Source organism: Bombyx mori, chromosome 28, assembly GCF_030269925.1.
Source record: "Bombyx mori chromosome 28, ASM3026992v2".
NCBI classification, from domain to species: Eukaryota; Metazoa; Arthropoda; class Insecta; order Lepidoptera; family Bombycidae; genus Bombyx; species Bombyx mori.
In genome coordinates, this window is record NC_085134.1 from 218,182 (window position 1) to 236,589 (window position 18,408).

At 41.4% G+C, this 18,408-nt stretch overlaps 1 protein-coding gene across 1 annotated transcript; it reads right to left on the reverse strand.

The window, feature by feature from the left end:
• Positions 1-3,242: 3,242 nt before the first annotated feature.
• Positions 3,243-17,321, reverse strand: LOC105842604 (uncharacterized). The gene is made up of 16 exons (XM_062676758.1): positions 17,159-17,321; positions 16,276-16,398; positions 15,070-15,200; positions 13,921-14,105; positions 12,702-12,896; positions 11,792-11,905; positions 10,996-11,151; positions 10,729-10,917; positions 8,926-9,117; positions 8,573-8,690; positions 7,217-7,361; positions 6,330-6,502; positions 5,825-5,926; positions 4,841-4,938; positions 3,896-4,005; positions 3,243-3,415 (listed from the first exon to the last, which is right to left on the reverse strand). The coding sequence occupies exons 1-16, from the start codon at positions 17,254-17,256 to the stop codon at positions 3,337-3,339; spliced, it is 2,208 nt and encodes a 735-aa protein (XP_062532742.1). The 5' UTR covers positions 17,257-17,321; the 3' UTR covers positions 3,243-3,336.
• Positions 17,322-18,408: the final 1,087 nt, after the last annotated feature.

Sequence of the window (18,408 nt, forward strand, 5' to 3'; positions counted from 1 at the left end):
CTCATCTAGCGGCAAACGTAAGCAAACGTTCCAGCTCCGTACAAATTTGAGTTAACTTTTACGCTATCGAGAATGTTAAAAAACTCACACTAAGCACACAGGAGATTAAGCCATAAAACTAGTTTCGAATATGTCTACAACTGACGAAAGCTGAAGAAAATAGAATAATATTAATATGTTTAGTGCCGCGCAGTAATCTGTGCGTTAAGTAGGAAGGAATCAAACGCGAAGTGCTAACTATTGAGGATGTCCTATAGTCGACCCGCTGGATATTCGCATCGTTGGCTGGGCTTTAAGCTCGGCAAAAAAGGAGTGCAGGAAGAAGGAGAGCTTGGCAGAAGGACGCCTGCCAAGCCACTTACGACCGGATGAGGTCCTTGGTACGAGTTTTGAGATTTAAGTTGTCTCAATTATCGCTAAATTCCCATAGCATTGTAACTATATATATTCTTCCGCATACGATAGCAAAATAAATAGCACAATATTAAAAATGTACCGAAATTTTTAAAACGATTGTTCATTCGTCGCGGATGTCACCAGGGAATGTTTTCTTTTGTACAAAATAATCTTATAAAAACCGATTAAGCCACAGCACAATCTACACTTACATATTAGGTCCTAGACGCGTCAGAACACTATTGTTGAACGAACCCAAACTAGCCTGTTTAGTAAACAAAGTGAGGCCAATACGGATGGAGGCGAGTAAATGAGAAAGCGTTACGTCCTGACGAGTCGAGACACTAATGTTCCAGCGATTGGCTTCCTAATTACATCTCGCAACTCTTTGTTTCCATCTACGTGATCTTATATATACATAACGTATTATGTATCTGTTTCTATAAACGTTAATGTAAAATTAGTAATAGTACCGAAACGGACGAGTAGCACGTAGATATATTTGAAGACGTCGTGGCCTAAAGGATAAGACGTCCGGTGCATTCGTGTTGAGCGATGCACCGGTGATCGAATCCCGCAGGCGGGTACCAATGTTTCTAATGAAATACGTACTCAACAAATGCACGATTGACTTCCACGGTGAAGGAATAACATCGTGTAATAAAAGTGAAGCCCGCAAAATTATAATTTGCGTAATTACTGGTGGTAGGACCTCTTGTGAGTCCGCGCGGATAGGTACCACCGCCCTGCCTATTTCTGCCGTGAAGCAGTAATGCGTTTCGGTTTGAAGGGTGGGGCAGCCGTTGTAACTATACTGAGCTCTTAGAACTTATATCTCAAGGTGGGTGGCGCATTTACGTTGTAGATGTCCATGGGCTTCAATAACCACTTAACATCAGGTGGGCTGTGAGCTCGTTCTACCCATCTAAGCAATAAAATAAAAAAATAAAAAATGTATCCGCTGGACTCACGGATTTAAAATTGGAGAAAATGCACATTTACACAAGTTGATTATTTAAGTTTTCTTTTAAATAGCTGTGGGGTTTTCTATTCAAGCTGGGCCAGTGAAACGGTCGATGGCTTCACGCAAACTTGATTTAATTACGTCTTTCTTAATCTATTTAACTAAAATATAAACATCTTACGTCTTCAGAGTTACAACAAGTCTATTTAATTTTGCCGTCGCGACCGGTAACTACCCTCCTCTCACTTAAAAAATAAAACTATGTGTTCCGCATTCATTCGCCGTCTTTCTTATTGCCTAAAGCGACATCTGATGTCGTCGTGGCCTAAGGGATAAGAGGTCCTGTGCATTCGTGTTGAGCGATGCACCAGTGTTCGAATCCCAGGCGGGTACCAATTTTTCTAATGAAATACGTACTCAACAAATGTTCACGATTGACTTCCACGGTGAAGGAATAACATCGTGTAATAAAAATCAAACCCGCAAAATTATAATTTGCGTAATTACTGATGGTAAGACCTCTTGTGAGTCCACGCGGGTAGCCCCACCCTGCATATTTCTGCCGTGAAGTAGTAATGCGTTTCGGTTTGAAGGGCAGCCGTTGTAACTATACTGAAACCTTAGAACTTATATCTCAAGGTAGATGGCGGCATTTAGGTTGTAAATGTCTATGGGCTCCGGTAGCCACTTAACACCAGGTAGGCCATAAGCTCGTCCACCCACTTAAGCAATAAAAAAAACACAAGTAAAAGCGTGGCAAACCCTCTAAAGTTTTGTTCACCAAGTAACACCAAGATAAGTCCAGAGTTGCGACGGCTGCCATTCAAGAAGCTGACTTCGAATTAATGGAACATCTTCCATATTCAACAGAATTAAAATTAAATACTAAAATTAAAATAACAACACATAAAAAATAATTGCGTGTTTTTTATTTTTATTTTTTTTTATTGCCTTTGTAGGCAGACGAGCATACGGCCCACTTGATGGTAAGTGGTCACCGTCGCTCATGGACGTCAGCAATGCCAGGGGCAGAGCCAAGCCGCTGCCTACCATAAAGAACTCTTCGCGAGCCTCGTTTGAAGAAGGACATGTCATAGCGCTCGGGAAACACCGTGGAGGGGAGCTCATTCCAAAGCCGGATGGTACGTGGCAAAAAAGATCTTTGGAAACGCACTGTCGATGAACGCAGTGGTTCCAGATAATATGGATGAACTCTGCTCCGATGGCGGGAGGTGCGATGATAAAAAGGAGATGAGGGAATCATCTCGAATAATTCCTCAGAGCATTCCCCATGCAAAGTTACTCATTATCAGTTTTTAATGAGCACCCCTAGCATATTATCTTCTAGAATAATAGTGGCGCGTAATTTTAAATTGTAGTGAATAATAATAAATACTACGAATGTTTCACAGTTCATAAAATGTTCTTGGTTTTTCTATATTAATCATTACTTTAAATGATGCGTCTAGCGCCATCTATCGCTGAGTAGCAATATGAAACTTGGTTTGTACATACTCTTAAAATTGAAGTCTCGTAATTTATTACTTAAAAGAGTCACATAGCAGTGATTTTATATTATACGTAATTTGAGAAGATACAAAGTCTATTGTATGAAAAATAACCCAATTTTTTATAAAAACACAAAGATCGTATCAGGATAGAAGCATAAACTGGTTCAGACAAAAGCTATGTAGTTACTGTTATTTCTGCTAGATGGCAGCAAGAACGTTTAGTTGATGTCGGAAAAAATATATTTTATGTGTTAAAAAGAAATTTTACTTTTATAAATGAATAATACAAAGATCATCCAATATTATTTATTTAATTAAGGTTTATTTATATTAGTGTATTGTAGAATAAATGCTAAATAAAAATAGACATCTAATCTTTTGTTTTTATTATAAACTGTACCGGATTTTCATATAATATTTTAAACCTAAGTGGGCTATTTGTTTTCTCTAAAGTTAAACATCATTTCACTTGGTTTCTTTACTGTTCCTTGGAGTGGAAGACTGGCTGGCAGTAGGAGTTATCGTCGTACTGGAGGGAATAAATCTGAAATTACATGAATAAGATATTTCATGTAGAATATAATTTGTCTAATTTTCTTTTTTTTTGTCGCAATGTGGATGACGTTGTTCAGGTTGCGGTCTACAGATTTGTATCAACAAACAAAAATAATTTTAACAAGTTGCAGCTGAAAATTTGAAAAAAAATGTAGTTTTTAATATTGACAATTTAAAACTATGTTTTAAAAACCTTTTTTGTTTCATATATTACTAACAGATGGCGCTATATAAGAAATAAATAAACTTTTTTAGGTTGTCACTTTACCAAGACATGAATTACAGAAGATAAAAGTGAAACTTGAAATAAATCTATACTTTGAGTTTTTGATGACTGTTTGTCTAATTTTGATCACTGAACTAGCACATAAAAGGGGCAAGACAGCAGGTGGACAACGAATACTTTCCTCATTGCCGACTATTGGTTGTCGATGCGGCACAGTAAAGATGAAGTATGTGGTAGACGTACTTAAGCACTCTTTTATATGCTTCAATAATATCCTCGGCTCGCTCCACGGCCGAGGGCTCGTACGTCTTCAGAGCCAGGTATGGAGCTCCTATGTTCACCGCACTGGACATCTGGTAACAATAACACGTTTAAAGCATTAATGAATAGGGTTGCCAAACGCTCAATTGGTTATAGTTTTAAAATTATGTTAAATTAGGTCTTATTAATATTTACACTAGTTTACATAATTACACGAAAAAGGGCAATTAGAATGCGCAGCAAATTGCCCAAAGTAAGAAGTTTGCAGAAAAACAGAGGCGACTTCGGGCGCCCCTCGCGTCGGGTCCGTTGACCCTGTGTGCGTGCACAAAGTACTCGTTTTGTTTTCCTATGCTGTTGTCTTGTTGGTGTGTTGTAATTCAGCAGCACTGCCGCCTCAGAATACGTTATATCGGATGGAACCTCACATCACTTCGGCGATCGAATTAAAAAAAAATCGAATATTATATACGTATTCTGTAGGAAAGTACCGTAAAAAGAATTTAGAAAATATTTTTCACGAATAACGTCACCGTCTGCGGTTGAATTTAGGAAAAGATACAGTCGAGGCTCTAGACCATCAGCTGCTGAATGTCATTTTAAGTTTTTACAACTAAAATTGTAGGTACATCTGTAACTGAAAAAAGACCTACATCTCTAAACTTAATATTCACGCCCCGTGTAGCTCAGAGGATCCTTGAAGTCCAGTAGATTATAGAGTCACTTGATTTAAGTGAGAGAATGAAGTATGACGTGTTTTAACGAATTTAATAATTAAAAAGTTACCGTAATCTACCGTATTTTTAGGCTAGCATCACCGTAAAGTTGTCAGGGAGAGTTGCCACCAATGTCATGCAGTATGGGTTGGCTCCAGCGGCTTCCCGTGGGTCCGGAGTGCGCGCGCACTCGCCTCCTCATTCTACTTACGGATTCATTTCGGTCGCTCAGCTCAGCCAGCTTCTTGTGCAAGTCGTGTTTCAAGCCCTGCATCAAGACGAAGTTCTTCTCTAATATCCCTTCCAGACCTGTGACGGATGTTACCGATTAAAGACGTCGTTTATTTGTGTTTTTATTTGAGAGATTACTTGTGGGCCGGAGGCTTTTCCAATTTCACCAGGACAAGTGGACGCGAGCAAGGGCTCAGCCAGGAGGGATGGGATTTGCGAACAACTACTCGAGCGCCTCCAAGCGAGACCTAACAACTCAAGTCTAGCTGCTTCGCGAATGACCCGCTGAGAAAATCCGGCGAAAAACTCAGCGGGCTGATGTTTAGGTTTGAAAATACATCGTTTGTTCCTATGGCTTCTTTAACCAAGTGTAGGTGAGTTAATATTTGTAAAGGGCATGTCGGAATAGTTTAGTTTAATCTATGTATTTACTATGTCATTGTCTGTGAGTTGTCAAGAAAAAGTGTCAGAGGTAAGACGTTCCGTTGTTAAGACGAGAAATAAAATTAATTGTAAAATACTTGAGGAAGTATTGCTTTATTCCACTACACCATCCAATTTGTGTAGTATAAAGTGCAAATGATTTTATAAAGTACTAGTTGTACCCCTCCGTTTCACTGGGCATTTAAAATTAACATTATTATTTCTCACCCCCACAAAGATTCTCATCATTAACGCCCCCACAACTGGTGTAGTGACTCCAACACTCATATCAATATCCATTAATTACATGTATTTTCTACATGGATACCAAGTTTCAAGTCAATCAGGTGCATGGTTCAGTAGTTATAACGGAACATCCGTAAAAACCACTGTAGATTTATATATTAGTATAGATTCATTTAGAAGAGATAGCACCGATCTGCACGTGTTAAAGCTTATGAGGGTATTTGAAGGCAGACGTGCACACGGTGCTTCCTACACAAACCAATATAACCATGAGCACTGATAAGGTATATCTTACCAGCTTTCTTGAGGATTACATCCAAGTCTTTGTTGGTGTGGTCAGTTCCGGGCGGCTCCGGGGGTGTGGATAGCCGAGGAGACAGAGTCTGAGGGGAGCGCTCTGATAGACAAAGATAATGCTGTTATTTGATTTTGTGTGCAACCTCTGCCTGTCTTTTTTTTATGATTGAAGTATCACTGGTGGCCCGGAGGCCTTTCCAGTTTCACTAGGACAGATGGGCGAGCAAGGGCTCAGCCAGAAGGGGTGGTTTTTGCTAACAGCTACCCAAACGCCTCGGAAGGAGACTTAACAACTTAAGAGCAGCTGCTTTGCAAATAAATCTACTACTGGGTTCGGAATCGCGACCCGCGGAGAAGATCCGGCGACAAACTCAGCGGGCTGATGCATGGGTTAGGTTGCACGTCAACCTCATTGTCGAGTTCGACGAGTACGGGGTCCCTAAGCCTGCTCCTAGTGTTAGAGCTGAAGGTATCACCTACCTGTCTGCGTCTGTTAGACGTACCGGGCGTGCGGGCGGGGCTGCGGCGGCTGAGGTCCCACAGCGAGGGCCGGCGCGGGCGGCGCGCGGGGCCGGGGGGCGGCAGGGGGGAGCTGCCCGCGGGCCGCACGCGCACTCGACACGCGTACTCGCAGCACGTCACCATCACCTCGCTGCGGCTGTACTTCGCATACTCCCTGGTCGCAGGGTGAGAGCAGAGACCATTTACAAAACGATAAGGAGATAAAAACGATTTATTAAAACATTAATAGTGGTAGGTCCGCACGGGTAGGTACCACCACCCCGCCTATTTCTGCCGTGAAGCAGTAATGCGTTTCGGTTTGAAGGGCGGGGCAGCCGTTGTAACTAAACTGAGACCTTAGAACTTATATCTCAAGGCGTGTGGCAGCATTTACGTTGTGGATGTCTATGGGCTCCTGTAACCACTTAACACCAGGTGGGCTGTGAGTTCGTCCACACATCTACCCAATTAAAAAAACCCATTAAATATTATGTTTCCACTAGAAATACCAATTAAAGTTTGCGTGCACAAATGAATCCAAAGTAGAAAATACTACTGCAGGTTTTTTTTTATTGCTTAAATAGGTGGATGAGCTCACAGCCCACCTAGTGTTAAGTAGTTACTGGAGCCCATGGACATCTACAACGTAAATGCGCCGCCCACCTTGAGATACAAGTTCTAAGGTCTCAGTATAGTTACAACGGCTGCCCCGTCCTTCAAACCGAAACGCATTACTGCTTCACGGCAGAAATAGGCAGGGTCGTGGTACCTACCCGCGCGGACTTACAAGTGGTCCTACCACCAGTAATTACGCAAATTATAATTTCATAATAAGGTTTCATGATAAGTGACGGAACTGTCTTGATGGTTCGCCCAAATAAAAACTCACGGGTCGTCCTCGAATCTATCAGGCATCTTTCCTTCATCGGCTTCAGAGACCAGCACCAAACCTCCACCGGAGACTGGATACACACTGGAGCCCCTCCTAGAAGACGCCGATTTTCCCAAAGTCTCTTCTGTTTTTCTCAATGGGCCTACAAGTATGGAAGTACATAGAGAACGAAAACCTTCGCAATACATTTATGAAATGAAGAGAGTCAGGTTGGATAAATAGGTGTCTAGGTGAATACGGCCTGTGGTGTGGTGGTGTTGCTCTTGACGCATTCACTTAAGCCTTAGTGGCAAAGTACTGACACACACAAGGTATTGAACACCGCCACCTATGTACTTCTTTTTTTTTCTTCTTAGATGGGTGGACGAGCTCACAGCCCTCCTAGTGTTAAGTGGTTACCGGAGCCCATAGACATCTACCACGTAAATGCGCCACCCACCTTGAGCTATATGTTCTAAGGTCTCAGTATAGCTACAAGCCCCCAGGCGCCCCCACCCTTCAAACCGAAACGCATAACTGCTTCACGACAGAAATAGGCAGGGTAGTGGTACCGACCCGCGGTTTTTACTGGTGGTAGGACCTCTTGTGAGTCCGCGCGGGTAGGTACCACCACTCTGCCTATTTCTGCCGTGAAGCAGTAATGCGTTTCGGTTTGAAGGGTGGGGCAGCCGTTGTAACTATACTTGAGACCTTAGAACTTCTATCTCAAGGTGGGTGGCGCATTTACGTTGTGGATGTCTATGGGCTCCAGTAACCACTTAACACCAGGTGGGCTGTGAGCTCGTCCACCCATCTAAGCAATAAAAAAAAAAAAAAAAAAAAAAAAAAAAAACTCACAAGAGGTCCTACCACCAGTCTGATTGTCCAGCTTCAATAGGAGGGGTAGACGAGGTTCATCGGACGACCTCCAGCTTCAAGGTGAGCTTGGTGGCATAGTGTGAGCTAATGCAATGAAATCTATAATACTAATTCCCTGAATATTTTCGTATTTCTGAATTTATCAACTTTCTAAGGTGACCTCATGAGGTGTGTTGATAGTAGATTTAAATGCTTAAGTTCTTCATTCTGACCGAGTGTAACAGGCGCTTTATAGAAAAAGATTTCTTTAATTAATTAAGAAAAGTGAACGCCGCCGTAGCCGTCTTCTGAATGGAAGCCTGTAGGAGTCGCTACACAAATAATTCAAGACAAAAATTAGCCAAATCGGTCCAGCCGTTCTCGAGTTTTAGCGAGACTAACGAACAGCAATTCATTTTTATATATCTTTCATTATTTGTCGAAGTAATCTTAAGTACGCATAGATGTTAAAAGCTAAACTTTGTAGGCCAGGCCGTCGATAAGTGAGGAACTTACCAGGAAAAACGCAATACGTTCCAAACTCCACTTTCTTCCCGATAACTCCAAGAAAGGGATAATTGATTTTGAGGCTTTGGAGTAAGCATTCTTCGTACATATCCCAGATGTGAATCGTCTAGAAAGACCACACATAGAATTTTCATTATCTTCAGTTAGCAATATTAAAAAAACTAAGCAACTATAATATTGAGATAATTTTCAGTAGCAGAACTATTAGAAAGGAAATCTTAATTCGTCCCACACAAATGTTTGCAGGCGTCGGTCAGAAAAGTCGCCTTTACTGTTACCCTCTCTAGAATTTACGCGGAGCTCTTGCAGTAAGCTAACTAGCATGAACAGTAGCTACTCACACAATTCCCACAGTAAGCCATGACCACCTGCAGTTGTGTCAGCACTGCCACGCCCAGTACTGGTGGCGCTGTGGGGGCGGCGAGGGTCGCGTGCGGCGCGCTCTGTGTGGGCTCCCACAGGCGGACCAAGCCATCCGGCCCACCAGTCACCACCAGGCGGAGCGACGGGACTATGTGGAAGCAGGAGACACCCTAGAAGTTTTGAATATCAAAGAACGACCTTATGTACTCCGCGGACAATCTTTGTGAATGAATATATTCAACAGTCACTTAGATCATTTTCAGCACAAGTTAGGATAACTAAGTGAAGAACAAGGAGAACGTTTTCACCGAGACATAAAAACAATGGAGAATAGATATCAAGGAAGATGGGACACTCATATGATGGCCGACTACTGTTGAGGAATCATGCGAGATTGCCCGAGCCCGTTTCATTCGATAAAATCACTCAAAAGACAATTTCTCGATGTTTAATGCCAATAATATATACATTTTTTGTAAAAAAAAAATTATTCATCTCGGAAACTAGAGCTGATAGAAAAAAACCGATTACATTTTTGATATCGCCATGTAAGACATACTTAAAAGCAGGTCTAAAATCCCTGGCACCAAAATGGTTGTAGGCCAGTGATATTTATAATCACTACATAGTATAAAACAAAGTCGCTTTCTCTGTCCCTATATCCCTATGTATGCTTAAATCTTTAAAACTACGCAACGGATTTTGATGCGGTTTTTTTAAATAGATAGAATGATTAAAGAGGAAGGTTTATATGTATAATAACATCCATTAAATAGTGGAGAAATCAATAATAAATTACAGTTTCCGAAGCGAAGCGAGGGCGGGTCGCTAGTAATATTATAAAACTGAAGCGTTTGTTTGTTTGGACGCGCTAATCTCAGACTACTGATTCGATTTGAAAAATTATTTCAGTGTTAGATAGTTCATTTATCGAGAAAGGGTATAGGCTATATAACATCACGCTAAGACCAATACAAGCGCAGCACCAATAAAGAATGTTTCAAAATCGGGGTTTTTTCTCTTTGAGAGCTTCCGCTGCGTGCGCTGCGGAAACGGTTAAAGTTTCGCTAAAATAATGTATGACAGAATTGTTCCCCTTTAAAAGATCTAAAAAAAAGTCCACGACAGCGTACGTCCATATGGTAAGGTTGGCTCACTATAACGTTTTTTATGCTAACCAATTTTTTTCTAAAATAAAACATTATTTTGTGAACTTTCACGTGGACGAAGTCGCGGGCAAAAGCTAGTCGTTTATATAGCTCTTGGCACCGAGTAAGGTAGGACGGCAGTAAAGAAGGACTCTGTAGCGACATTCAGGTTGAGAAGTACGCAGTAAGCAGTGAAATGCTGAACAATACAGAGACGTGAATTGAGCTACCCATCTTAGCCAACCACACACAGGCCGAGTGGTCTCTGTCCCCGGCGCTCTCCCACATCCACCGTGATGCAGACAGTCTAGCGCAGAGGCCAACAGCACTGCACTACTCCGCTGTGTACTATTCTTTTTCTTTTATTGCTTAGATGGGTGAACGAACTCACAACCCACCTGGCGTTATGTGGTTACTGGAGCCCATAGACATCTAAAACGTAAATGTGCCACCCACCTTGAGATATAAGTTCTAAGGTCTCAGTATAGTTACAACGGCTGCTCCACCCTTCAAAACCATTACTGCTTCACGGTAGAGATAGGCAGGGCCGTGGTACCTACCCGCGCGGACTCACAAGAGGTCCTACCACCAGTATTCATCTTTACTTCCAGCGTTATCGTTCGAGATGCTCACCCTGTGGACCCGGAACGTGTAATCATTCAATTTTCCCGATACGTGTTTGATCCTGACGCTAACAGTATTGTCCAGAGAACAGGACACGAGGACGTCCCGCTGTGTGTACATAACGCGACGGACACTCCGCCGGTGGGCACGGTGGGACGATATCTGAACATGACTCGTGTGGGGAGGGGAGAGTAACTCCTGAAATATAGTTTGATTTAATATATTCGAGAGTCCTATATTTACATGACCTTGGGCGTAGTGTGGGCTCTCACTAACCATCCAAAAGTAATAATTAATAGCGTCGCTGGTCTTGCTGTAGATGAACTGAACTCTTGGCTGGGAGAACAGCATCCTTGTTACTTGACCTCGTTCATTGCCTAGCGCCAACTCGGAAGAATCACTAGCTTTTCTGGATGGGCTGTATCCTAGACACTGAAAGTTATAAATATAAATGAAAATGGAAAGCAGTCGACGTCGCTCAAACACGACATTTTGGCTCCTCCCGATCCACTAACGGTGCTTTTAGATACCTCAAGCACCGGCCATCGTTCTTGTCTCTCGACAATTAAATTAACCCACAGACACAGTCCACTGAGTTTCTCACCGGATCCTCTCAGTGGGTCGCGTTTCGGATCCGGTGGTAAATTCTGCGAAGTGCAGCTCTTGCTAGGGTTCGTGTTAGCAACGTCGTCAGGTTTGAGCCCTGTGAGCTCACCTACTAGTTAAGGTTACGCTGAAATAGCCTCTGAAGGCTCAAGAATTTTTGTGTTCGAGATTTTAAACCGGACGCATATTGCGCCAGAGGGCTGCTAATGTCGCTGCTGAGATGTCGCGACCCAAACGGGCCTTTGAAATAGAACCAAGCCTTGGCAGCTCGCCACTGCGGTACTAGGAATCAACCAAACTGTGGAAAATACCCTATGTTCGCTTGTGATGGACCTCAGTCTTACCTTTCTTACAAATCAATCACTATCATAATTAGTAGAGATTTTTTCTCACTAAAGTAACTTTGCTTAAGAATTGTACTCGAGACAGATTAGTCAATCGTTGGAAGTAACGAAAATAAACTTACTGTAGGTATGTTGGGTAAACCGGTGATACAATACAAGGCTGTATGTGATAGAGTGCTAGCGTCATACATGGTCAGGCTGCGGTCTGACGCTGCAATCATGATGTACTGGACGTCCTAGAAGAGTTTAGTCAAATTGGAGGAATTCTGCTGCAGATGCAACTACTACGATCAAGATTGAAGTCATCGCGGAAATACGTGAGGTGTACACGGGCTGGCACCAATACTATACTACTATAATATAATAACTATACTGAGACCCTTAGAACTTATATCTCAAGGTGGGTGGCGCATTTACGTTGTAGATGTCTATGGGCTCCAGTAACCACTTAAGACCAGGTGGGCTGTAAGCTCGTCCACCCAACTAAGCAATAAAGTACGACTTACGACTAATTTCGACGATGAATGAATCATAAAATAAAACATATACGTAATTACAATATGCGTAATGACTAGTCCTACTTATTGCTGTCGCGAAACAGGAATGCTTTCCAGTATAGCATCAGGATAGCACAGTTGTTGTATTGAAACCTCAATTACCTCATGTTTCAAGTTAAGAGCATTCACGCAGTGGTTAATGTCCACGTATACAGTAGCCACTTACTCGTCACAGTAGATGTGCCGTGACCTCGATCGCCCGTCGCAAGTAAAGTATAAGTTTTCAAATAGTCAGAATCTTCATAACAGTACTGTCGAGTAAATGAAATACTCCAAACGTGAGCTGAGCTGAAATGGTGTTTCCCGAGCGCTATGACATGTCCTTCTTCAAACGAGGCTTGTGGAGAGTATTAAGCGGTAGGCGGTGGCCTGGCTCCGCCCCTGGCATTGCTGACGTCCATGAGCGATTACAACTACTTACGATCAGGTGGGCCGTATGCTCGTCTGCCTATACGGCAATAAAAAAAAAGCTCACAGTGAGATACAGAGCGTCGGTGACCCAGCGGTTCTTGACCCGTCCCCTGTGGCCCGTCCTCTGGTAGAACATCTCGTACGAGTGCAGCAGCCCCAGGGCTCCGTCGTACACGCCGACCCGCCCTCCCTTCGACACGGCGACGTAACAGAACGTGCTCTCCGTCTCCACGTTCAACAGTTTCACTATCGTTTCTCTCTGGAACAGTGTGCTTGGTGCAAGTTTTTTAACTTTCTCGAGTTTTTGAAGTGAAAACTTCTTTAGAATCGTTGTGATTTCAAACCGGATGCAACGGAAAAAACGACAGGTAAGAGACACAAATAAAAAAATGTGTAGGATGAAGCCAGCAAAGAATGAGACAGAAATATACATACTATTTAATACAGCGCCATCTGTGAGATTTTTTAATACTAACGTGTGTATGAAAGCTCTTGTAGTGAATTTTAATTTAGGATTATACGTGAAATTAAAATATCAATTCACAGAGGGCGCTACCTTACAATTATTTACTAATGACAAAATTTTACATATACTTAAGACGTTTAGGATAATTGTATTTAAATTTTGGAAGGTTTCACTTCTACCACGTGTGAATTGCACACATGTAGTTTTTTTTTTCCTACCTAAGTTGATAGCCTTGAGAGGCTATTTCAGCGTAACCTTAACTAGTAGGTGAGCTCACGGGGCTCAAACCTGACGACGTTGCTAACACGAACCTAGCAAGAGTCGTGCTTCGCAGAATCTACTACCGAATAGGAATCGCGACCCGCCGAGAAGATCCGGCGAGAAACTCACCGGACTGATGCTTAGGTTGGGTTGCACGACGAACTCTTTGTCGAGTTCGACGAGTACGGTTACCGGGGTCCCTAAGCCTGCTCCTAGTGTTAGGGCTAATGGTGATACTCTAGATATTTCTGACTATTCCTAGAGTTGGTTTACTGGTGGTAGGACCTCTTCTGAGTCCGCACGGGTAGGTACCACCACCCCGCCTATTTCTGTCGTGAAGCAGTAATACGTTTCGGTTTGAAGGGCGGGCAATCGTTGTAACTATACTGAGAACATAGAACTTATATCTCAAGGTGGGTGGCGCATTTACGTTGTAGATGTCTATGGGCTCCAGTAACTACTTAACACCAGGTGGGCTGTGAGCTCGTCCACCCATCTAAGCAATAAATAAATAAAAAGTTGGAGACGAGTTGGTAGGTATTGTCAGGGCGCGTACCTTACAATGCTTGAGTTGTACCATGTCAGAGCACTCGACCGGTTCCCACGCGTCCCTGCGGCCCGTGGACCGCGCCCCGGCCGCCACCAGCCTCTCCACCAGCCGCACCCAGCGAGCCTTGCCGGTGCACAGAGGGTCCAGCATACGGAACAACTTGTGAGCGTGAGTAGCGTATTTATGATTACCTAGAATCATTTGTTGTTATTGATTTACCTAAGCCGACTAGTTCATGATCCTTCCAATGCTAAATATAGCCGTGTCTACTTAAAAGCAAATTTTGGAATTTGGACTTTGTGATTTCCTTTAGCTCATGAACCACTTACCGGCGGTTTCATGAGCTGTCTGTCTATCCACAACAACAAATAATGATAGTTCTAAAGCTTTAATAACTTGGTGATACTGAACGAGGTATCCCATATTTTAATTAAATTAAGTGTAGTTAGAGTCGTTAGAGAAATATAATTTTCTATTGTCATTTTCCCTTGATTAATGTCAATTTTCAAGTTAATCGAAAGGTTTAAAGTTGGTGAAAGATTAAAAGATATCATTACATGAGTTGATACAGTATAATAGAAGCGAATAAAAGCGTCTTGTGCTTTTGAGCAGCTTATTTGTTGATTAGCGACATCTAGTGGAGGAGCTTCGAAAACATAAGATTAGAAATTTTTATACCGACCTCTATCGGATATAATTTGAAACATCTGAAAATTTTTTGACGAAAGCGCCCCCTGTTGTGCGTTTATTATACTACATCCGAAATGCCAACAACTGTCAACAACAGCGGTATCAAGCTTCAACTCAATCAAACAAACAAACAAATGAGTCGTCTATTATCAAAGGTGGCAATCTGTGCATTTGGACAAAAAAATGTTATTGATATGTCAATACAGATTGATTTGAATATAATTGTCTCCTTCAAAGAATACGGTTCAAAACCTGCATTAAATAAAGGTTAATACTTAACCTGTTATTTATCTAAGATGTCGTTCAGAACAGTTTTGTGACTGCCAATGGAATACAAAGTCAATAATTATTTTTTCTGATTTACCAATAATTGTCCAAAAGTCACATTGCCGGCTTTGATAATAGTCGACTCAAATAAGGTCCCACATACTCATTGTCGTATAACAATTAGTCGATATAACATACCGAATATATTGTTAACAGCTTTCACAAAGGAGGTCTCGTCGAGCCAGAGAGGGTCGGTCGCTGCGGCCGCGGGAGGACCGAACTCCACGCCCTCCTCTGCAGCGGCGGTGCGCATTACTTCCTCGATCTTTCTAAATACAGAATCAATTGATGGAAATTGTAGGGATACTTTACTGGTCGTAGGACCTCTTGTGAGTCTGCACGGGTGGGTACCACCGCCCTGCCTATTTCTGCCGTGAAGCAGCATGCGTTTCGGTTTGAAGGGCAGGGCAGCTGTTGTAACTATACTGACACCTTAGAACTTATATCTCAAGGTGGTTGGCGCATTTACGTTGTAGATGTCTATGGACCCCGGAAACCAATTAACATCAGGTGGTGTGTGGGCTCGTCCATTCATCAAAGCAATAAATTAAAAAAATACAGTTAATGTGCACAAGACGCACCTTCTGTGTTAAACGTTAAAGTTACACAAACCATTGCTTCATTATACTTAAACGTAAAGACAATAAAGTAATTGTTTATTTGAACCGTGTGCATGTACGTAAGGGCGGTAAGGATATAGTTGCCATAAGTAAATAAAACCAGTTAGTTCCAAATTCATACCTACGCAAAATTAATGTCTCAAATGTTTGCCGTGTCGGTCGGGCTATGTAGGGACTGGTTGATTTAATATAATAAGCGATAAACATTTTTGTGTGATAAACCTGAATTGTGTCCCTACAGTACATTTCAATTAAATTAATTAAAAAAGACGTGTGGCACTCGGAGACTGCCGCGCTAAAGCTATTGCATAGCATTTTTTATCAACTTATGCAATTATAATTAGACAATAATAATTTAATATTAAAACAACAATAAAATAAGACCACGCTATATTTATAAACATTAACAAAAGCAAAACATTAACTGTCCCCTTCACACTCATAACCTAGACCGCGCTAGGGAGAGATGAGCAGACTTTTTATGATGTGCATGCGGCAGTGCGGCGCGCTTATTCACAAACACTACACAAGGGCAACGTGTGAATGTGTTGAACGCGAGCTACATAGTAGGCGTAGGTGGGGTGTCAGGTTATTTTCGTTACGGAATTTCTTGATTAAGTCGCCGCGCTCAAGGCCCGCGATAGAAGCTATGCAATAGCTTAAAATCTCATATATTGTGTATTACGTGATGTGGTGTAAAGTATTTTAATCTATTGTAAGAAACCTGTCAATGTCGCGCTCCCTGCTCTTGTCCTTAGTTTTCTTGAAACATCGTCTCAATTTACTGAGGAAGGCGGGCGTCATTCTCTTCATCAGCTCTCTGGCCAATTCTTCATCTTCGTCGTCACTAGAATATTAGAATTAGACACTTAGAATTTATTGACGATCATTGCTTACCAGCAATGTCAAAGAAGATTTACATTTTTGCAACGTATATTTTTTATTTATGATTGAAGGATTACTGGTGGCCCAGCGGCCTTTCCAGTTTCACCAGGACAGGTGGGCGAGCAAAGGCTCAGCCAGAAGGGGTAGGATTTGCTAGCAGCTGCCCGAGCGCCTCCGAAGGAGACCTAACATCTCAAAAGCAGCTGCTTCGCGAATGAATCTACTACCGGATCGGAATCGCGACCCGCTGAGAAGATCCGCGAGAAACTCAGCGAGCTGATTTATGGGTTAGGTTGCACGGCGAACTCTTTGTCGAGTTCGACGAGTACGGTTACCGTGGTCCCTAAGCCTGCTCCTAGTGTTAAAGCTGAAGGCGTCTAATGCAAAGGTTATTGGATCTGATGGATCCGTAAGGACGAACGTATATTAAAGCATATTTGCAAATATAAAGTGGCAGCGCTTTTTTGCATCATTATTAGTAGTAGTTTTATAATATTCATACATCAACATAATTCTCCTGCCATTCTCCCATTCACCTGGGTTCGGCGCAACATGTTTTCCATAGTCCTCTATCATTTACCATTTCTTCGCTCACTCCCCTCTTACACATATCGCTTTTCAGGCAATCCATCCATTTCTTCTTAGGTCTCTTAAGTCTACCTAGTAGTGGTTTTAACATGTAACATTAATAAAAATGCATATATATCATGCAGACAACTAACCATGATAAACTATCATCAGATGCACTTTTCACTGAGTAGCTTCTTTCGAATATCTCGGAACATTCTTCGTTTAAAGATTTCTGCGATTTTATAGACATTATTTTGTATACATTTAATGTTGCTTAAAGAAAGATTCTATAGTTTGTTTTATCAATACTGTTGCATTACAGAATTTTTTGGAACACTGCCATCTGGCAGTGATTTATGAAACTATTTAAAAATGAATTCGTTTTGTTATTGCTGTCACCTAGTGTGAATGTCAGATACTAAACATCACTAGATGTATTTAATGCAGCTTTCTGTAAAACTACAGTTTAAATGGCGATAGATGGCGCTAGGTGGAACAACAAGCATCTGAAACGAAAAAAAAAAAATTTTCAAAAATAGCTTACTTCCTATTACCTGAATCAATTATATAGTCATTTCAAATTGCTATTTCCGTTTTGAGTGATATTTTCAGAACTATAACAAAGGCTATATGTCTGGTAGTAACACTTTTGTTTTTGACTTTTAGTAACAGAATACTAGGAATGACAAAAGTCAGTGTCGCACAGAAACATAGACCTATTATATCACAGAACACTTTCGAAGTATAATTGAAGACAAGAGAGCATCATCAACTCTGGTTACTACTCCTATAACATTTTAATTATTAAAATAATTACGTAATCTTCTATTAATAGGCTCTATCAATCATAATCAATTGGCTCTCAAATTTACCTATTTTTTATTTATTTAATTTACTTCAGATTATACATCCATATTACATTCATAAACAATAACATTTCATTTAGTATACCAGAATTAAATAAAAACAATAACTATAATTTCGGAATAAAATAAAATAAATAATAATAATCCATTGTCTATCTGTATAACAAACACTGATAAAATCGTATTGTGTTTACGCTGAATATTTAACCATTTCTTAGGCTTTGTCCGATTAACCAACAAAATTTTCAAAAACCAACCAATTAAACTTGTAATGAGCGTTATCAAACGACATGATTTCGCTTAACTTATAAATAATATTAATTATTTAAGATTCAGCTGTAGTTCTTATAGATCTTAAAGACCTGTGAGTCTTTTACCTAGCGTGTCCCACAAGTGGGCAGTCTTCCTTTTCTTTCTACGACGGAGGAAAGAATTTAAATTTTCATTTGGAGTCCAGTGTCCCGAGCCCCATGGTGGCACCGCGCCATGTAATTGTCAGGGTATGACAGTAGAGTGACGTCATAATGGCGGAGTCG

Coding starts and splice junctions, on each gene's coding strand:
- LOC105842604 (XM_062676758.1), bottom strand. CDS start 17,256: ATGTCTATAAAATCGCAGAAATCTTTAAACGAAGAATGTTCCGAGATA. Junction 14,106..15,069: donor AGCTGTTAACAATATATTCG/GTATGTTATATC, acceptor AAATGATTCTAG/GTAATCATAAATACGCTACT. Junction 4,939..5,824: donor TGTAATCCTCAAGAAAGCTG/GTAAGATATACC, acceptor CATCCGTCACAG/GTCTGGAAGGGATATTAGAG.